This window comes from Sarcophilus harrisii, chromosome 4, assembly GCF_902635505.1.
Source record: "Sarcophilus harrisii chromosome 4, mSarHar1.11, whole genome shotgun sequence".
Taxonomy (NCBI): Eukaryota; Metazoa; Chordata; class Mammalia; order Dasyuromorphia; family Dasyuridae; genus Sarcophilus; species Sarcophilus harrisii.
This window is the reverse complement of record NC_045429.1, coordinates 339536761-339558691: the sequence shown is the minus strand read 5'-3', so window position 1 is coordinate 339558691 and position 21931 is coordinate 339536761. Positions and strand designations below refer to the sequence as shown.

Genomic DNA, 21931 nt, shown 5'->3' with positions numbered 1-21931 from the left:
AGAGAATTCTTCAATATGTACTCAGACACAATCAGTTCCTTCTCTATAGATAGGATTTTTCATCATAAGTCCTTCAGAGTAGTCATGGATAATTTAACTACTAAGAACAGCAAAATCCAGAATATTGCCATTACTTTGTATATAGTACATTTCACTTTGTTCATGGCAGGCTTTTTTTCCCCTAAGAGCATCCTGCTCATTATTACTCAGAGAACGATAATATTCCATCACAAACTCACACACAGTTAATATATTGAGCCATTCCCCAGTTGATGGGCATCCCCTCGATTTCCAATTTTTTTTCCTGATATGAGAACTGCTATGCATATTTTTGGTACATATAGGTCATTATCCTTTTTTATTGTTGTTGTTTTCTCCAAATCTCTTTTGGTATTCATGTCCCATAATTGTGTTGTTAGGTCAAAGGGTATGCATGAATTTATAGCCCTTTGGGCACAGAACATACATATCTTTGGATCATTTATCAATTGGGCATAGCTCATATTTTTTTTTATAAATTTGACTCAATTCCCTCTGTTTGAGAAATAAGGTCTTAGCAGAGAAACTTGCCTTGAAATTTTTTTTTACAATTACTATTGCTAATTGTATTTTCCTCCATTTATTCTTTCTCTCTCCTTTCATCCTGTCCCTCCTCAAGTGTTTTGCTCCTGCCTCTCTGAAGTGGGTAATTTTGCAGACCATGAGTTTGGTACCTCCAGCACCAACTCATTGATTTGAAGTCCTGGCTCCCCCACTGATTGCGTTCCATGACCATTAGCAAATCATTTTATTTCCATAGTAAAATGGGGATATTAATCTCTTTCCTGACTATCTCAAAAGTTGTTGAAAGAATCAAAGATGACAATGGTATGTAAAAATTCTTTATATCACAAAAAGATACAAATATTTTGTTACTATAGGTAGAACCAATTGTTCAAAATTTTATTACTGGGGCAGCTAGTTGGTGTAATGGATAGAGCACCAGCCCTGAAATTATGAGGACCTGAGTTCAAATGTGGCCACTTACTTCCTGGCTGTGTGATTCTGGGCAAGTCACTTAACTCCATTGCCTCAGCAAAATAAATAAATAAATAATTACTAAGTGTAGAAACAATGGTAGTTACTATGTGAGGTGTCAGAGGAAGTACAAAGATTAAGAAGAAGACATGCTTTCTGCCCTCACAGGGTTACAACCTATCATGGAAGATGTGACATAACAAATAATTGCTAAAATCAGAGGAGTTCCAAGTTCTCTAAAAGGTGTGACAAAGGAAGGATCTTTTCCATCTTGGGGGATCTGAAAAGGCTTCATGGAAGTAGATCTTGGGTTCAGTCTTAGAAAAAAAGGAAAGGAATATAATGAAAAAAAGAGGATTGTAGCCCAGTTTGGTTTAACTTTGGAATGTATACTATATATAGCAAGGTTCCGATTAGTACCGTGAAAAAAGGGAATTCTGTGTTGCATGTATTTGAATTTGCACTAATTGAAATTATAAAATCATAAAGTTTGTCAATTGGTCCTAGTTTAATAGAAATAGTTGAATCCTGTAGAACTTCTGGATTCATTGTTCACACTGATCAAGATGTGTTTGGATCACCAGGAGAGATTTGATAGGGAGAAACTGGCCTGGATTGTGAAGGCCTTTGAACATCAGGCTAAGTCTTTGACATTTTATTTGGTAGATGGGAGGGAGAAACATCATGGAGCAGAGGAGTGATAGGATTGTCAGCGTGTAAGAAAGCTAAATCAAGCAGCAACGCCAAGGCTGGATAAGAGGAGGCAAGAAATGAGTTGCAAAGAGATCACTTGTCAGCTTGCAAGAAATGAGTTGCAAAGAGATCACTTGTCAGCTTCTGCAGTGGTCTAGTAGGCTGGTAATAGGGACCTGCACTAAGGACAGCAAGGGACAGAAAACACAAGCTCATGAGGGGGACTGACACACACCACCAATAACTCCTGGAACGTGCACACTGAGGAAAAAGAATCCAAGTTGGAAACTCTTGAGTAGGTTGTGCCTAGGTCATTGGTGCCCTTGTTAGAAACTAGGTAGTCAGAAGGATCAAGCTTCTGGGGAAAAGAACAAAAAAAGTCCTGGGAATTTTTTTTTTTTTTTTTTGCTGAGGCAATTGGGATTAAATGACTTGCCCAGGGTCATAGCCAGGAAGTGTTAAGTGTCTGAGGCCAGATTTAAACTCGGGTCCTCCTGATTTCAGGGCTGGTGCTCTATCCATCACACCAACTTGCTGCCTCAGTCCTGGGAATCTGAATGGATTACTAATTCAACAAGAGTCACCAGGCAATGTTTGTGACAAATGCTTTCTTGCTGTTTTTCCCATCTGATAGTCCATTTCATCTTTGTACAAATTCTTCCCTATAACTGGAATGATCTCCTTACTTCTTCTGCCCCTTAGATTTCTTCAAAGTTTCTTCCTCAGGTCACTAGTGTGTGTTTGATGGTAACAATTCCAACAGACCTCCTCACTTGGGGCAGACAATTATTTTTTTAAATAAATATACAATTAAGTTTGTAAGGACTGACAGATCCAATAAATTACTAATTTAAAAAATAAATTATACTATTATTTATATGATCATTACAGTCATATCTCTAATGAGCTATTTTGTATGAACTTAATTGTGTAATGTGTACAGTCATTTTCCCTAATAAAATATAAACTCTTTGAAAGCACTTTCATTTTGTACCCAGTAGGCAAACAGTTGGTATTTAATGTTTATTCTCCTATGCCATAGACTAGTTCTAAGAATATTGCCTCAAATGTCAATTATGGGTCCCTTAATACTTTTTCTTCTTTCATTAAAATTCCTGAAATCCCACAACATCCCAGAAATCTTCTCTAGGTGAGTTAATTAATTCTTGACTTTCATCCTATTAAAAAAAAAAAAAAACCTTTTCATTTTCTGAAAGGTTCCATCTAACACATGGATCACATAATGTTAATGTGTTAAACCAGTAATTTTATCTGAAATTAGTTAAATTGTATATGGCTTAGGTTCTTCTTAGGTGTGGAGAAACCTCCTTAGGACTGAGTTTATTTATTTATAAAATAGAGAGGCTGGACTATATGGTCTTTCTGGTGCTATACTCAATGGTTGTCAGTCTTCAATTATAAACCAATAAAGAGAGGGAATTTGTGTTATATTTATTGATATGGGAAGACAGTGTGCCATAGTGGACAGAGAGCTGACCTCTGAATTCATGTTTGAAGATGAAAGCCAAACTTCTCATTTGGCAATCAATTCCTTTAGGATCCCTGTCTCCAGTCTATCTCTCCTGACTTACTGCACATTCTGCCTCTCTATATGCTCTACATTCCATTTGCACTGGCCTACTTTGCTGTTCTCCAAAAATTAACACCTCAGATTCTTCCTCCATGCCTTTGCATCTGTCCCTCACTTTGGAAAGGCCTTCCTTCTTCAATTCCATCTCTTGGAATACCCAGCTTCCCTCAAAGCTCAGCTAATATGCTATCTTCCAGGACTCCATAACTGTTAGCCTGTCTCTCTCCTCCCCAGATTATCATTTAGCACATGGCACAGTGAATGGAGCAAGCTGGGTCCAGGATTTGGCTTTAAATTTGGCCTTAGATTATTGCTCAACCTTCTGCTTCAGTTTCCCCATCTGTAAAATGGAGATAACAAATGCATCTACTTCACAGGTTGTTGTGAGGAACAAATGAGATAATACTTGTAAAGAGCTTTGCAAACCTTGAAATGCCATATAAATTCTAGCTATTATTATAACATGTACGCTGCATATTATTACAATAGATATAATATACACATGTGTATTGTAACATGCACATTACATATTATTACAATAGATATATATTATAATGTGTACACATACACATACACACACATATACAATTTATTGGTTTACATGATGAATATCTCCAGAAGCAATAGTGTATTGTGCATAGAGAGCCAGCTTCAAAAATGAGTTCAATTCTCATTTCTGACACATACAATGTAATCTAAAGCAATTCAACCTTTTGATATTCTAAATAATTATCTAAAACTATAAAATACTGAAAAAGTACCCATCTGCACAGAGGGAGTTTTCTTATTTAGACCAATGCCTTGTCACTTGTCAGTCCCTATCACTATCCCTTAATTACTTGTATATGTGTCTTCTTGGTCCTAGACTATAAGTTCAAAGAAGGCAAGGACCCATCTTATCTCAAGTCTGTATCTCTCACTCAACCTAGCAGTATTCTGCATAGGACTTTGAAATATATTCATTGAATTGACTTGGGTACTGTATTCCCACTTGCTTTGCATTATATGTATTATGTATATACACTATGTACATACATATGCACACACATGCATTATTTATACACATACACACAAATACAATATTATATATGTGTGTGTATATATACATATACATATATATACACATGTGTGTATACATAATGTATATATGTATATATATGTATGTATATATATAAGCTATTCATCCAACAAAGACTTATTACACTGGTGGAGAAGGGCACAAAGGGTGCCACAACTTGGAAGAGCGTTTGAAATTTATTCCCCGGGGAAAGGGACCTGTATGTGCAAGAATGTTTGTGGCAGCCCTCTTTGTAGTGGCCAGAAACTGGAAACTGAGTGGATGTCCATCAGTTGGAGAATGGCTGAATAAATTGTGGTATATGAATATTATGGAATATTATTGTTTGGTAAGAAATGACCAACAGGCTGATTTCAGAAAGGCCTGGAGAGACTTACATGAACTGATGCTGAGTGAAATGAGCAGGACCAGGAGATCATTATATACTTCAACAACAATACTATATAATGATCAACTCTGATGGTCCTGGCCATCTTCAGCAATGAGATGAACCAAGTCAGTTCCAAGGGAGCAGTAATGAACTGAACCAGCTACGCCCAGTGAAAGAACTCTGGGAGATGACTGAGAACCATTACATTGAATTCCCAATCCCTATATTTTTGCCTGCCTGCATATTTTTTTTTTTAATTTCCGTCACAGGCTAATTGTACAATATTTCAGAGTCCGATTCTTTTTGTACAGCAAAATAACGGTTTGGACATGTAAACTTATTTTGTATTTAATGTATACTTTAATATATGTAACACGTACTGGTCATCCTACCATCTAGGGGAGGGGGTGGGGGGAAGGAGGGGAAAAATTGGAACAAAAGGTTTGGCAATTGTCAATGCTGTAAAATTACCCATGCATATAACTTGTAAATAAAAAAGCTATAATTAAAAAAAATAAAAAATAAACAATGGAAAAGAAAAAAAAAAGAAAGAAAAGAAATTCATTCCGCCGAAGTTTACATTCTACTTGGGGTAGGGGTTGAAGAGCCTTACAAAAAATAAAACAAAACAAAAAAACAGTGGGAGACTAGATACTGTCGGCGTCCACTGATGCAACTGACCCAGTGGCCCCAGAACTCCAGAATCGGGCACAGTTCTAGAACCCTGCGGCAGTCATACTGGCCACTGAGAAGGGGGATAATCCTCCCACTACCCAGAATGGAGTACTCTCTGGCTTAAGCCACACCTTCCTGATCCCCGAGCTTGGACTTTGACCAATCCATTCCTCCAAGGGTCCCAAAGTCATCGCTGCCCTTCCTTAGGGCCAATTTCCCCCACTGCTAGGCCAGTGCGCAGTCACCCAACAGAGACAGCTCTCAGTCTGCTGCCCGGCCCCAGCGGGAGAGAGATGTTCTAGGCTCGAGGTGTCCGGGGTTCTTTCCCCTCCCCCCCCAACTGAATTCGCCCCAAGTTATTCTTTCAGGCTAAACGAGTTTAGAAGTGGAAGCCATTATTTCCAGTTGGGGGTTGCAGGTAAAGGAGAAAAGTGGCACCTGAGATGGACTTTCACACACGTGGAGTGTTTCAACAAGGAAAATGAGGCAAGGGGGGGGAGGGGCAGAGCAGGTTTAACCTGTTGATCACCAACTGTACTGTATACAGTACAACTGTATACAACTGTATACAGAGAATCAAGATAGAAAAAAGTGCCATGTTTGACAAAATAATCATAGCATTTTTGTGAACGCAAAAACTTGGTAACAAAGTGAGAACTCACTCATTGAAAAAGACTGAACAAACTGTAATAGTTGAATATAATGAAGCAAAAAATAACTTATGATTACAGTGTGTTGATTGATTTTATTGAGTTGGTTTTTCCCTCATTTTTTATTCAAGTCTTTATTAAAACGCATTCCACAGGAAGGTGAAAGGGGAAGGATGTAGCTGGAAATGAAAATGGTATAAAACAAAAGATATAAATATATATATTTTAAATAATATGGGCAATTCAGAACTGTGGAAAAACTTAAAGACAAAAGGGGAAAGATAGAGCTGGAAATGAAGATAGTATAAAACAAAAGATATGAAACTTTTTTAAAAATGTGGGAAATTCAGAAAAATATGGAAAGACTAGTATGAGCTGATGGAGAATGAAGAAAGCCAAACCAAGAGACAAAAATATAAAGTGATCAAAAAAAAAAAAAAAAAAAAAAAAGAACAAAGAAGAAAAATACCCCACAGGACAGCTAAACTCAAATGAACTGCAGCAACCAATATGGTTTCCCAAGGAGTGAAGATAAAATACAGCTCTCTCCTCTCCAGTGCAAATATTAAAGATGCCTAGTGTGGCACATGCTAACATAATGATTCCAGTACTTAACATATAGTAGGTACTTTATTAAATGCCTGCTAATTAAATGCCTTAATTATTGCTTGCTGACTGACTTGCTGAATGAATACATTGACAAACATGTCAATAACATGTCTATCACAGTTTTTAAAAAAATTTTTCTTAACTGAGGAGTCTTCTGGGGAGACAGTCTTGAAAAAGTAATGCTTCAATAAACCAAAGACATTAATAAAAAAAAAAAAAACTTTTTTTTCATAGATAGAGGATGGGGCAAAGGGGCTTCCAGGATAAGGTAGGTAGAGAAATAGAAAGTACATAAAAAGAAAGATAGTGAGTGGTCTAATTTGGATGGAGCATAGGATACAGTGAGTGAAGAGTCTTGGGGGGGAAATGGTTGGGGTTAAGTCATGGAGGATTTTGAATGCCAAGCTAAGGAAACTGAATTTTCTTCTGTCAGTAATAAGTAACCCTTAAAGATTTTTAACCAATAAAGTGCACAGTAGCCTGGCAAGGACAATGAATTAACAAAAAGAAAGACCTAGCCAAAACCCTCCTTGATCTAGCCAAGACACTAATTAGGTGGGGGACTGAGCAAGTCACTTGTCTGTATCGCAAGTTTTCTGATCTGCAATATGAGGCAGTTGAACCAAATGTCCCCTTCCAGCTCTAAATTTATAATCCTATAATACTATGATGCTGGAGACAGATTTAGGGATCATTCACATAGAAGTAAAGATTGTGCTGACGTGGAAATAGATGAGAACTTCAAGGTCAAGAATGTGGATAGCAAGAACAGTACTAAAAATGAAATCTTGAGAAATGACTAGATTTGGACTAGAATGGATGAATAGGGTTAATGGAAGAAGGCTAGTAAAGAAGGCTAGTTTGACTGTGTTTTTACATAATAGTGGGAAATTGCTGGTTTTGTGCCGGAGAAGTATATTGTAGATTAGGGGGAAAGTAAGTATAATAATAGCCAGAAGTAGAGAAGAATTTAGTTAATTACTTTTATTTGGAATTGCACCAAAATTTTTGGTTCCTAAGACCAATGAATGACTATTATCCTTTAAAAGTGAGAAAGCCATGGGGTTTAACCATGGGATCAAGAATGAACAGTTCTTGTAACTTTCTTGGGCACATAAGGAGACTTAAACTCCTAATTTTAGATTCACAACCTAAAGTTTTTGTTAAACTATATTTGCAATATGTAATGCCAAGAATCAATTTGGGGCAAATGGAAATAATAAATAGGGGAAGGAGGTGTAGGGCTATTAACATGTGTTCTTGGGTGAAAGTTGGTTTGATAGGGTGTATGTGGTGTGTAAACTTACCTCGTTGGGAGGTAATTAGTATATGTAGTGAGTAGAGGGCTGTGATGACTGTGTTGATACCTAATAGGATGAGTGAGAAGTTACTGGGAAGAACCAGAAAAAGAAACAGGAATGGTTAGAGGAAAATTGTGCTGATCATGGATCAGGGAACCTTAGGGAGGTGAGAATTTCAAGAAAAGTGTAGTGTCACAAGGTAACAAGTAAAAAGAGATGAGAAAATGCCTTGGATCTGATGATTAGAATTTGAACAGTGGAAGAGAAAGCTACAGATTGCTGAAGGAAGGTTTGGAGCTCTTTTATATATAAAAATATTTTACGTTGAAGATATATTTTTATGTTTAGTTTTATAATACATAATGTATATGTATACATACATATGCAAATATAAATGTACATAATATACATGTGAATAGTGTATCTTCTATTTCATAATGCATAATATTATGTTGTATATTATAAAATAACTACAGAAATACTATCATGGATGAGGATGTGTGATAAGGGCAATGATGAAATGATGAGACCTATTTGGCTGGCCCACAGAATGAATGAAGGAGATCGAGTGAGTGAAATAAACCTGGAAAGGTAGGTTGGAACCATACTATAAGCATAATGTCAATGCCAAGCTAACAAGCTTGAATAATATGTGGGTAACATATTTTGGCAATATATTTTATATTTTAGAGAAGAGGAGTATCATACAGATTTTTTCATTGTGAAGATTATCCTGGCAGCTGTATAAAGGATGGATAATGGCTAAGACCAGATGCAAAAAGGTCAATTAAGAAGTTATTATAATCAGTCAATAATCATTTATTAAGCTCTTCCTATGTGCCAGGCACTGTGCTAAGCACTGGTGATATTAAAAAGAAAAAAAAAGAAAAAACCCATCTCTACATTTACATTAAAATAGGGAAGAGAGCATGTAAGTATCTAGGGACATATAAGATCCATACAAAGCATGTGAAAGAAATCTCATAAGTAGAGAGTCCTGGCAATTAGAGGAAAGACCTCTTGTAGAATGTGGTGAGATTTGAGCTGACTCCTGAAGGAACCAAGGCCAAATTGTGAAGGGCTTTAAATGCCAGAGAACTACACATTTTGTCTTTGAGGTAACAGATAACCACTGTGGTTTGTGGGGAAGGAGGTGACAAGGACAAACCTATACTTTAGAAAAATTATTTTGATAGCTGAGTGAAAGATGGATTGTAGTGGGGAACAGACTTGAAGTAAGGAGACCAATAAGGAAAATATTGCAGGTGAGAAATGATGAGGGCTTTAATAATAATAATATTAATAGCATTTATATAGTATTTACTATGTATCAGGCACTGAGCTAAACAACTTACAATTATTTCATTTGATTCTCATAACAATTCTGGGAATAGGTGCTATTATTATTACATCCATTTTACAGATGGAGAAACTGAGGTGAAGTGACTTGACCATAGTCATACAGTTGGTATCTGAAGCCAGATTTGAACTTAGTTCTTTCTTCCTGATTCGAAGTCCTTGCACTTAAATCACTTAGCTGTCCCAACTGAGGTGGTAACCCACTTTATGAGTGAAGAGAGTAGGGGAGTAGAAGGACAGATGTGAATGTGAAAATCCTAAGATTTGGCTATAAATTATATGGAGTGAGACTGAGGAACTGAGAATACCAAGATTGCTAGCTTCGGTGAATGGAAAGAATGTCCCATAAAGTAATAGGGAAGTTTAGAAGACAATGAGTTTTGTATAATACATATTGAATATGAGATGCCTAATGCCTAGGAGACATCCAGATGTCCAAAAGGCAACAGAGCTCAAGAGTGGGATTTGGGTTGGAAATAGAGATCAGGGGAGTCATCTACATAGAGTTTATAACTGAACCTGGAGAAGCTGATGAGATTATAAAGTAAAACTACAGAGGGAAAAGAGAAGAGGGTCCAGGACCGAAACCCATGATTAGTGGATAATTAAATGTGGATGTTCAGGTGATAAGGACTCTAATGAACTAGAGAAAAATTGATTTCCAGATAGCTTTCCTGAGGTGTGAAGAGGTCCTGAGGAGAAAGAGACATGACTATAATGTCTCCTCCATATATTAGGAATCACTGGAATCTGATTCTTCTCACTAACACCATCCAAAATCAATCCTGGGGGGTCGAGAGACAACCTTTTCCTGCTTATTCCAGCCCTTCACTGAATTCTTCTGTATCAGAGAAGACCACTTTCAAACAATCCATCACTTTGTCAAATGCAGTCATGTGTTCCCTGAGAAGCCTGACCTGAAAGGGGAAGAAGGAGTGTACATATTTCGGAGTCCCTCTGAATACTTACAACCTTCAGATCCCCCAGTATTCCCTCCAATATCATATCTCCAAATTAGTTATGAACTTATCTGTCCAGTAACACTTGCACCAAATAAAATAGTACCTCCTCATCTCAGCAAATAGTACCTATAACACTCCCCCAATTTCAGTCCTTACAACACCTTAGACCTCTAACCTCAAATTCCCAAACTAGTTCTAGGTTCCATAGTGCTCCCCACAAAACCTATGTGCATTTACTTAAAATAACACAAACTACAACCCCAAATTCAGGCTCATTGTGCATATTACTATCTTGAGCCTCACCCCCAAATATATGCACTAACCCTACACTTGAATCTCTAATCTCAAATGCATAGCATGGATATGCTCAGCTCAGAAAGCATCTGAACCCTCAGTCTCGGGGCCCTCTTGAAAGTATGAGCCCTTCCAGCACGAGCCTTCCAGCCTGCACAAGCTCATGTCGGGCATCCACAGCATCTGCACCCTAAATCTCGAGCACCCCGTAGGGATCTTCTTGGATCAGAAACTTACAGCACCTGTCCCACTCTTAGCTCTATTATGAAGTATTGCATCCTCAGATATGTCTCCCGTCTCAGGCACACCCAGCACCTGCAACTCAAGCTGCAGCCCCTCCAATAAGAAGCCCTAGTTCAAGTTCTCCATAACTGCACGTCAATCTCAGGTCCCCTCCCCCCTCCAGAACACCACCCCGCTCCAGAACTCCCAGTCAAGTACCCAGAGCACCATATCTTCCAGAGGACCGCAGGTATTACCCAAAGGAGTTCTGCTCCGCGGTTCCTTCTTGTGAGACTTCATAGCTCCATTACCCCCCAAAACACCCCTTTTCCTAATCTAGAGTTTGACCCTAGACCACGCATCAATTTACTAGCTTCCAAGCTCTAGAGCGCAATGCGCGAATCTTTAGGCTAGACAGAGTTTAGAGCCCGCGCCCGCGTTCTTGAGTCTAGTCAGGAGCTGACGTCGCCCTGGCAACCGCAGGCTCCATGGCAACTGCCCTCCCGTAAGCAGAGAACGCCATCCTCACCCGATAGCCGAGATACTGAAGATTTCACGAGTTTTCTGGAGCTTCCAGTCCGGCCCACCACAGATCCCGCGCGGCCCGCCAGCGAGCCTATTCAGCCTGCCCACGAGCAGGACCTCGTCTCCCAGAAGCTCTAAGTCGGAGTCGCCCGCCCAGGCGCCCAGTAGCAACACAGCCTTCGAGGCCGATCAACAAATAGCTTTCGGAACAAGCTGCCCAGAGGGGGCGTCCATGGCCCGGGGGCAGCGAGCCACTGTGCGTGATGACGTCTTCGGGCGGGCAACGCAACGCCCTGGCAGGAAGGGGAGGTGGAAAAGGCAGATTTTGAACCTCAGCATCCTGGGACCCACAGCCATCTTCAGAGCCGTCTAAACCCAACCCCACCTCCCTTCTCCATTTTTCAGAACTCTGTACTTCTGGGAAAAAGGCAATTCGCCCTCCATTTTGTCCTATAATATACTCTCCCTACAAATGACTAATCCAAGGTCACAAATAGCAAGTGTCAGAACCGGAATTCAAACCCAAGTCTTTTCCAAATCCAACTTCTTCTGAATCGAGCCTCTGCCTTATCTGCTTAACAAGCTGACATTTTTATATTCAGTCAATAAACATCAATAAATTCCCTCTATGTGCCAGGCAATCTGCACAGGGATGAGGACACAACGAAAGGCAATTAAATTGACCTTTGCTAAGAAGGAGTTCCGTATACAATATGCAAACAAGCTATCTAAAGGTACTTTGGAGATAAAGAAAACTAAGTAGACCTCTGGACTCAAAGTCAAGAATATCTGAGTTCAAATTCAGCATTGCTAGCTTACATGATCCTAGGCAAATCACTTAACCTCTATTTGCCTCAATTTTCTCAACTGTAAAAATAGGGAAAACAAAGGACCTACCTCTTAGAACTGTTGTGAGTACCAAATGAGATTTTTTTTTTTTAAATAAGTGCTTTTGTTGGTAGAATTGTGAATTGTTCCAACTATTCTGGAGAGCAATTTGGAACTATGCTTAAAGAGCTATCAAACTATGCATACCCTTTGATCCAGCAGCATCTACTGGGTCTGTATCCCAAAGAGATCATAGAGAAGGGGGAAAGGACCTATATGTGAAGAAATTTTTATAGCAACTCTTTTTGTGATGGCAAGAAATTGGAAATTGAGTGCCCATCAATTGGGGAATGGCTGAATAAATTATGGTCTATTAATGTAGTGGAATATTATTGTTCTATAAGAAGCGATGAGCAGGCTAATTTTAGAAAGGCCTGGAAAGATTTTTACAAACTGATGCTAAGTGAAGTAAGTAGAACCAAGAGAAAATTGTACACAGCAAAATTGTATGATGATCAACTATGACAGACTTAACTCTTCTCAGGAATAGTGATCCAAAATAAGTTCAATAGACTTGAATTGGAAAATGTCATCTGAATTCATGGAGAGAACTATGGAGACTGAATGTGGATCAAAGAATACTATTTTCATTTTTTTTCTTTCTCGTGGTTTTTCCCTTTTGTTCTAATTTGTCTTTCATAACATGACTAATATGGAAATGTGTTTTAAATGATTGTACATGTATAAAATATCAGATTGTTAGCTATTTGGGAGAGGAGGGAGTAAAGGGAGGAAGGAAGAAAAACATTTGGAACTCAAAATTTTACAAAACTGAATGTTGAAAACTATCTTCACATGTAAATGGAAAAAAATGCTATTAAGTTTAAAATCCTATTGATGAATATGGAAATATATTTAGAAGAATTGCACATATTTAACCTATATCAGATTACTTACTGTCTTGGGGAGGAGGATGGAAGGGAGGGAAGAAAAATTTGGAACACAGTGTTTTGCAAAGGTAAATGTTGAAAGCTATTTTTCCATGTAATTGGAAAAAGAAGATACTATTAAAGTGAAAAAAAAAAAGATGCTATATAAATTTTAGTTTAGACAGCAGAAGGAATTCACTGGAATTAAGAGAGATCAGGAAATACTCAACAGAAATTTATCACTTTAAGATCTACAAAACACAACAATTCCAGGGGGTTGATAACAACCTCACAGAGGTTAAATGACTTGTATTTAGTCATAGGATCTCAGACTTGAAAGAAACAAAAATAACAAAATATTCCTCATTTTACAGTTGAAGCCCAGGAGTTATGTAAGTTGTCACCATCTGGAAAGCCAGTGAATGGCAGAGTCTGAATTCAAAGGTAGTTTTTCTGTTTCTAATATCTAGCAGTATTTCTACTGTACCAGATGCAAGTCCATCTCTTGTGGTCAGTCAGTGGGGGAAAGGGGTTCCTGTATTCCACCCTGGCCAAGTTTAGTCTTCTAGTTGCCATCCATGCTTATCTACCTTTCCTGTGCTCTAGGGCGATGAGACCCAGGACACTTGCCAGTGCTGCCTTAACCAATGATAGCAACTCCTTTCCAGGTTTCCCTAGTACTCTTCACCAAAACTCTCATTCAGTTGGAAAGGACTCTGGACTTGGATCAGAAGATCTAGGTTCCAAGCTTGGGGCTATCTGCTAGCTATGCAAATCACTTACTCTCTGGGTCTTCTCATCCTAATGACAGCACTCTCTCAAATTCATGTTCAATTTTGAGAGGAAAAGAGGCATTCATAAATCAATGAACAGTTAATAGGAGATTTACTTGTCCCTAACACAGCAAGGACACACAACAAAGATATAGGTACACTGAGTTTCACTTTCCATAGATAATGGGTTCCCTCACCTTGTAAAAAATACATCTTGTCAATAGGGAGAGTACAGTGATTCAGAGCACAATCTGGGGCATTCACCAAATTTTAGAGATCAAGAGGCCACAAGGGTAAGACTTTTTGTGAACTTAGGTAAATAGGAAACTGCAACAGTGAACAGAGGCCAGAAGATACTTTGTTGCCTTTCAGGGAAAACTAATCCTGTTGCAGAAGGGAAGGAGAATGAATATAACTATGTTGCAGGGGAAAGAGATGAGGGGCAGACATAGGTTTAACCTGTGTTAAGGGGGAAATACAGGCAGATATTATTCCCATCATACCCATTAACAGCTGCTTTCAAGTAGGTTTGTCCATTATTATAAGCTCTTCTTCAGCTGCAAGAGGCTGCAATACTGGTAAACTCAAGGGCCAGATTATTTCTGCACAAACATTTGTTGCTTGAATGACAGCTGCTGAGCTGGACTAAAATCAGGCCTAATGGTATTGTGAGTAAGAATCAGAATTGATTTCTCCTCTCTCCTCTCTCTTCTCTCCTTAGACTCTCCATTTGAGTCTAAAAGGAGGCTTCATGAAATACTCACTGAGCTTTAGAGTCAGAAAGACTTTATTTTCTACCATGTATCTAACCATTAAGTTTCTAGTGGTCTGTGACTTTTTCTTTGATATTATGGCATTATTTGCAACTGTTCAGCATCATTGAGAGAATATATTTCTGTGCTTAGAAGCAACTTGGAATCACGGAACAATTTCCAAAATACATCCTAACTCACTTCCTCTATTCAGGAGACATATAACATAAAGCTACAAAAATCATTTGTATTTTGACATATGACTAACAAGAAGCAGATAAAACTGATAAGAAAAATAAATGTTTTTTATAATAATGACAAATGAGCATCAACCTAACAAGATATGTAAAAAAAATCTGTGAAACAATTAAAAAAATTATTTATTTTTGGTAAATAGCATTTTATTTTTTCCAGTTACATGTAAAGATAGTTTTCACCATTCATTTTTTATAAGATTTTGAGTTTCAAATTTTTTCTCATGCTTTTCTTCTCCTCTCCTCTCCCCAAGATAACAAGCAATTTGATACAGACTATGCATGAGTAATTATGTAAACATATGTTTTCACATACACTCATTTTTTCTTAGCTTCTTCTGGTTTTGCTGATTTTCTTTATTTTGTTTTTATTCTGAATTTATTGCACACCAAATAAAATGAACATTTCCATATAAATTGTGTGACAGAAAAAATTATAAATAAAAAGAATCTCTTTTATGTTTAGCTTATCTTTCTTCTCCCCCCTTATTAATATTATATATTTTTCCAATTACATGGAAAGATAGTTTTCAATATTTATTTATATAAGATTTTGAGTTCCAAAATTTTCTCCCTTTCTCTTTTCCCTTCCCCCTTTCTAAGACAACAGGCAATCTGATATAGGATATGCATGTGCAATCATGATCAACATATTTCCACATTTATTATGTTACGAAAGAAGAAACAGAACTAAAGAGAAAAGACACAACCCCCCTCCAAAGTGAATATAATATGCTTTCAGCTGCATTCAGACTCCGTAGTTCTTTCTCTTTTGAAATTGTTTTGGATCATTATATTGCTGAGAAGAACTGTCTATCATAGTTGACCAGTATACTTATGTTGCTGTTACTGTGTCTGGTTCTGCTCACTTCACTCAGCATCAGTTCATGTAAAACTCTTCCATTTTTTCTGAATTCTGCCTGCTCATCATTTGTTATAGCACAATAATATTCTATTACATCCAAATATCACAATTTGTTTATCCATTCTTCAATTGATGGGCATTCTCTCAACTTTCAAATCTTTGCCACTACTAAAAGAGCTGCTACAAACATTTTTACATGTGTTAGTCCTTTCCCCTCTTTTATGATGTCTTTGGTATACAGACCCAGTTGTGGCACTGTTGGTTCAAAGGGTATGCACAGTTTTTAGTCCTTTGGGCAAAGTTCCAAATTGCTCTCCAGAATAGATGGATCAGATCACAACTCCACCAACAATATAGCAGCACTTTAAAAAAATATATATTATTTGGTCCTCTCAACAATTCTAGAAGGTAGATAGCAGAGTTTACTTGAATACGAATTGGAGTTGGTTAGGCCAAGAGAGCAGGGAGTGAAGTAAAGCATGGTAAGTAGAGCTTTCTTGAAATAGTAGTCTCAGAAGGGCAGCCACCAATTAGGACAGTGGGTCTCAGGGTAGAATTTTCTCTGAGATGGTGAAGCGGTAGCATAGTAAACTCTAGCCCCTTTTCTCAGAAGCAGGTAGTAGGAATGAGCAGGCTGCAGTCCATCAAAAACAAGAAATCATATAGGAAAAGTAATACATTTTTATAAAGGATATTACCAAAGAAGCATATAACTGGTCAAAAAAAAAAAAAAAAAAAAAAAAAGACTGATTCTATAACAAGAGCAAAGTACGTAATTAGCAGATAAATTATTGGTGTTCTATTGATATACACACAATATCAAAGAAGGCCCTTTGCCCATTGGGAAGATCTTTATAGCCAACTTATGGGAATGGACCAAAATCATATAAATTGGGAGGCATGGATAAGTTACATTGTGCAATATTAGATTACGTATCCCATCAGTGATATCACACGAGAGGCAAGATTTGTATTATAGTTATTTCCAGTTGTGTCCAACTCTTCCTAATCCCATTTGGGGTTTTCTTCAAGGAGATATTTGTCTTTCATACTGGAGGCCCAGTACTCTCTATTTTGCCACTTAGCTGCCCCAAAGACTTACTACCAGGACTCAATTCTTCTTTTGCCTGGACTATTAATTTCCCTGTACCCAATGTTTCTCCTCTCTGAGTTATTCTCCACATAGCTACCAAAGTGAAATTCTTAAAGCATAGGTTTACTCCTTGGCTCAAGAAGCTCTAGTCACTCCTGATTGCCTCATAGATAAAATACCAGTGTCTGTTTAGCAGTTAAAGTCCTCTGAAGCCTAGTTCCATCCTTCCTCCCCAAGCTTGATTATTCTTCACCAAAGTGTTCTATTTGAAAGTCTCCTTCTACATTCCATTCCAAATCCCTCCTCCTACCTCCCCCATCTCTGAACATGACTAGAATGTCCACTCCTTGTAGAAACCCTTATTGTTTTTCAGTCCTGTTCAACTCTCCATGACCTCATTTGGGGTTTTCTTGGCAAAGACACAGAAGTAGTTTACTTTCTCCAGATCATTTTACATGGGAGGAAACTGATGCAAACAGGGTAAAGGGACTTGCCCAGGGTCACACAGTTAAGACATGTATGAGGCTAGATTTTAACTCAGGAAGTAAATCTTCCTGACTCCAAACTCAGCTATAGGAACTCTAGCTTCCTTCAAAGTTTATAATATACAACACCACTGTACACAAAGCTTATCTTGGCAATCCCCCAATCCAAATGACAGTGCCCTTCTCTACAAAAATTACTTTTGCCTGTATATTTTTGATATACTAAACTGTATTTATGCTTTCTCATGACTTTGAATCCAAGTAGGACATTCTGGAATTCTGTGATTATCCAGCTCCAGCAGCTTGCTCCTTTGCATGCTACTTCAGACAGTATGGCCCTGCCAGGCTAGCAGAAGGTTTAGAGTATCCAAGAATATAAGCATATACTATTACTTCACATGTCGGTTTACAGCAACACCTGCCAGGTACAACCCATGCGAGACATCAATGACACTTTCCAGAGGCCAAACAGATCCTCTAAATAAAGCATAGGTTCTCCCAATAGGCTCTTGTCCATTATCATCACAACTCCTCAGTAGGTCTCAGGGAGTCTCCTTAAATTTACTACCCCTCTACTCCCATCATCATTTCTCACTATCAGAAGTTTATCCATTCTACAACTGATAAATGGTCAAAGGATATGAACAGACAAATTTTAGATGAAGAAATTAAAGCCATTTCTAGTCATATGAAAAAATGCTCTAAATCACTATTGATTAGAGAAATGCAAATTAAGATAACTCTGAGATACCACCACATACCTCTCAGATTGGCTAAGATGACAGGAAAAAAACAATGATAAATTTTGGAGGAGAGTGGGACACTAATACATTGTTGGATTTGTTAACTTATCCAACCATTCTGAAGAGCAATTTGAAACCATGCCCAAAGGGCTATCAAACTCTGCATATCTTTTGATCCATCAGTATCTCTATTGGGCTTGCATCCCAAAGAGATCATAAAAAAGGGGAAAGGACCCACATGTGCAAAAATGTTTATAGCAGCCCTGTTTGTTGCGCCAAGGAACTGGAAATTTGAGTGGATACCCATCAATTGGAGAATGACTGAATAAATTATGATATATGAATGTTATGGAATATTATTGTTCTATAAGAAACCATCAGCAGAATTATTTCAGAAAGTCCTAGAGAAAGTCCTGATGCTAAGTGAAATGAGTAGACCAAGAAAACATTGCAACAAGAAGATTATGTGATAATTAACTCTGATGGGCATGGCCCTTTTCAATAATGAGGTGATTCAGGACAATTCAATATAATTGAATTGTGATGGAGAGAGCCATCTGCATCCAGAGAGAGGACTATGGGGACCGAATGTGGATCACAGCATAGTATTTTCACCTTTTTTATTGTTTGCTTGATTTTTTTCTTTCTCATTTTTCCCTTTTTCGATCTGACTTTTCTTGTGAAGCATGATAAATATGGAAATATATACAAAAGAACTACACATGTTATATTGGATTATTTGCTGTCTAGGAAAGGGAGAAGGGGAGGGAGGGAGAAAAATTTGGAACACAAGGTTTTTCAAGGGTAAATGTTGAAAATTATCTTTGCATATATTTTTAAAAATAAAAAGCTATTATTTTTTAAAATGTTAAAAAATTTTTGCTGATCATAAGATGCTACAAAGATGTGGTATTTCTTCCTGCCCCTCATTCACCAAAGGATGCTTTCCATGCTGTTTCATATATTAATATACTGCCAAGATTGATCCTTCCCAATCCAGATGTCTATTAGTTCTTCAAGAGTACATTGTCCCTCATTAATGCGTTGTTAGTGGAGTTGTGCAATGATCCAACCATTCTGGAGAGCAATTTAAGGCTATGCCCAAAAGACTATAAAATTGTGCATATCCTTTGACCCAGCATTACTACTAGATCTTTATCCCAAAGAGATTATAAAAGAGAGAAAAGGACTCACATGTGCAAAAATGTTTATAGCAATCCTTTTTGTAGTGGCAAGCAACTGGAAATTGAGTGGATGACCATCAACTGGAGAATGGTTGAATAAGTTATGGTGTATGTGTTGGAAACAAAATCCAGAACCCCAAATAAGGGCACAATAAACGGAAAACCTCAGGATGAGTGAAACAGTTTAAACTTTTAATATGTTCCTGAAGGAACAGTGTGAAAACTCAAAATGAGCTCATACACAGCTTTCAGGAGTAAGAGCACAATCTTTTATCCCAGATCCCAGCTCCCAAATCCCTTCTCTATCTCCCCATCAGCTGAGGAGATGAGGTTAACATTCTTTCCCAATCCTCCTACAACATATGCTCCTTAATATGTCTTTTCTCCCACTACATGTATTGTATGGCCATTAAAATGATGCTTAGCTCCTCCTGAGGAGGAAAAATTAATATTTATGAAGCAATTAAGCACGCACACTTTAGCTAAGCTTTTTTTTTCACTACACAACTAATTCTGTCCAGTTTTACCTAGTTTCAACTGATTTCAGGAGTTCCCTTGCTCCTCTTCTCTGGACTACTTCCAGTTCCAGATTTCCAGTTTTTCTCCACTATAGGAACATAACTGCTTATTGTTTCTCACATATGAATATAATGGGATATTATTGTTCTATTAGAAATAGTGAGTAGAACTGTGCATATCCTTTGATCCAGCAGTGTTACTACTGGGCTTATATCCCAAAGAGATCATAAAGAAGGGAAAGGGACCTGTATGTGCACGAATGTTTGTGGCAGCCCTTTTTGTAGTGGCTAGAAACTGGAAACTGAATGGATGCCCACCAGTTGGAGAATGGCTGAATAAATTGTGGCATATGAATATTATGGAATATTATTATTCTGTAAGAAATGACCAACAGGATAATTTCAGAAAGGCCTGAAGAGACTTACACAAACTGATGCTGAGTGAAATGAGCAGGACCAGGAGATCATTATATACTTCAACAACAATACTAGATGATGACCAGTTCTGATGAACCTGGCCATCCTCAGCAATGAGATCAACCAAATCATTTCCAGTGGAGCAGTAATGAACTGAACCAGCTATGCCCAGAGAAAGAACTCTGGGTGATGACTAAAAACCATTACATTGAATTCCCAATCCCTATATTCATGCCCACCTGCATTTTTGATTTCCTTCACAAGCTAATTGTACAATATTTCAGAGTCTGATTCTTTTTGTACAGCAAAATAACGGTTTGGTCATGTATACTTATTGTGTATCTAATTTATATTTTAATATATTTAACATCTACTGCTCATCCTGCCATCTGGGGGGGGGGTAAGAGGTGAAAAATTGGAACAAGAGGTTTGGCAATTGTTAATGCTGTAAAGTTACCCATACATATAACCTGTAAATAAAAGGCTATTAAATTAAAAAAAAAGAAAGAAAGAAAGAAATAGTGAGCAGGCTAATTTCAGAAAAGCCTGGAAAGACTTCCATAAACTGATGCTGAATGAAGTGAGCAGAACCAAAAGAAAATTGCACACAGTAACCAACAAGATTATGTGATGATCACCAGGGATGGACTTGATTCATCTCAACAATACAGTGATTCAAGGCAATTTCAATAGACGTGGGATGGAAAATATCAATAACATTCAGAAAGAGAAATATAGAGACTGAATGTGGATCAAAGCATATTTTCACCTTTTTTGGTTTTTTCTTTCTAATGTTCCCCCCCCCCATTTAGTCTGATTTTTTTGTATAACATGACAAACATGGAAATATGTTTAAAAGAATTGCACATGTTTAAATGATATCAGATTACTTGCTGTCTTGGGAAGAGGGAGGTAAAAGAGAGAGAAGAAAAATTTGGAACACAAAGTCTTACAAAAATTAATGTTGAAAACTATCTTAATGTGTATTTGGAAAAATATAAAATACTATTGAAAATTTAATAAAATAAAATAGGGGAACTCCCATACCCCAGATATTGAAAATCTCAAAAAAAAGAGTACATTGTCCCTAATGACAAATAGGTAGGTAGTTTTGGATTTGTTGAGGAAAGATGTGAGAAGGGCAATGTGTAGCAAAGAGAGTTTGGGAGTGTGAATCCCTAGAAAGGATCAGACAGGGTTAGATGAGATTAAATAGCAATACAATTCAAAACCTACATAAACTTAACTATCTTAGGCTCTCAAACTTTTATTCCTTTTCTTTCCTTCTTTCCTTTTTCTTTCTTTCTCCTACCCTTTCTCTCTTCCTTCCTTCTTTCTTGCCCCAGTTTCTTTTTAAACAATGGATTTCCCTATGTTGCCCAGGCTGGAGGTGCAGGAACCATACATTGGCCTGATCTTACTTTTTGAACTTTCATCAGCTTCATTTCTAATCCGGGCCATTTCACCCTTCCTTCAGCAGCCTGGTGGCCCCTTGCTCCCTGGGTGGGGAGAGGGGAAGGAGGGTATTTCACCATATTAAACCATGTTGCACTTAGTGTAGACACCTGATAAGTATAGCCTACTTCAGTTAAGAAGATTCAGAGCTCAAGAGATCCAACTGACTCATTGTCCTCGGTAGCTAGGATTACAGTTTTGTAACAACAAACCCAGCTATTTTGTCTTCTATGTTATGACAATCACCCTTAATTCTCTAGGAAAGATATGTTGTTTTTCCTATTTGTTC

At 37.7% G+C, this 21931-nt stretch overlaps 1 protein-coding gene across 1 annotated transcript in view; it reads right to left on the bottom strand.

The window, feature by feature from the left end:
* The window catches only part of MYCBPAP (MYCBP associated protein), a 34551-nt gene extending 22761 nt beyond the window's left edge, over positions 1-11790 (bottom strand). The window contains exons 1-3 of the mRNA XM_031968668.1: positions 11732-11790; positions 11524-11639; positions 11351-11437 (exon numbers count right to left, since the gene is read on the bottom strand). Coding sequence (XP_031824528.1) covers positions 11351-11437; positions 11524-11639; positions 11732-11790 — 262 coding nt within the window. The remainder of the gene's footprint in view (positions 1-11350; positions 11438-11523; positions 11640-11731) is intronic.
* Positions 11791-21931: the final 10141 nt, after the last annotated feature.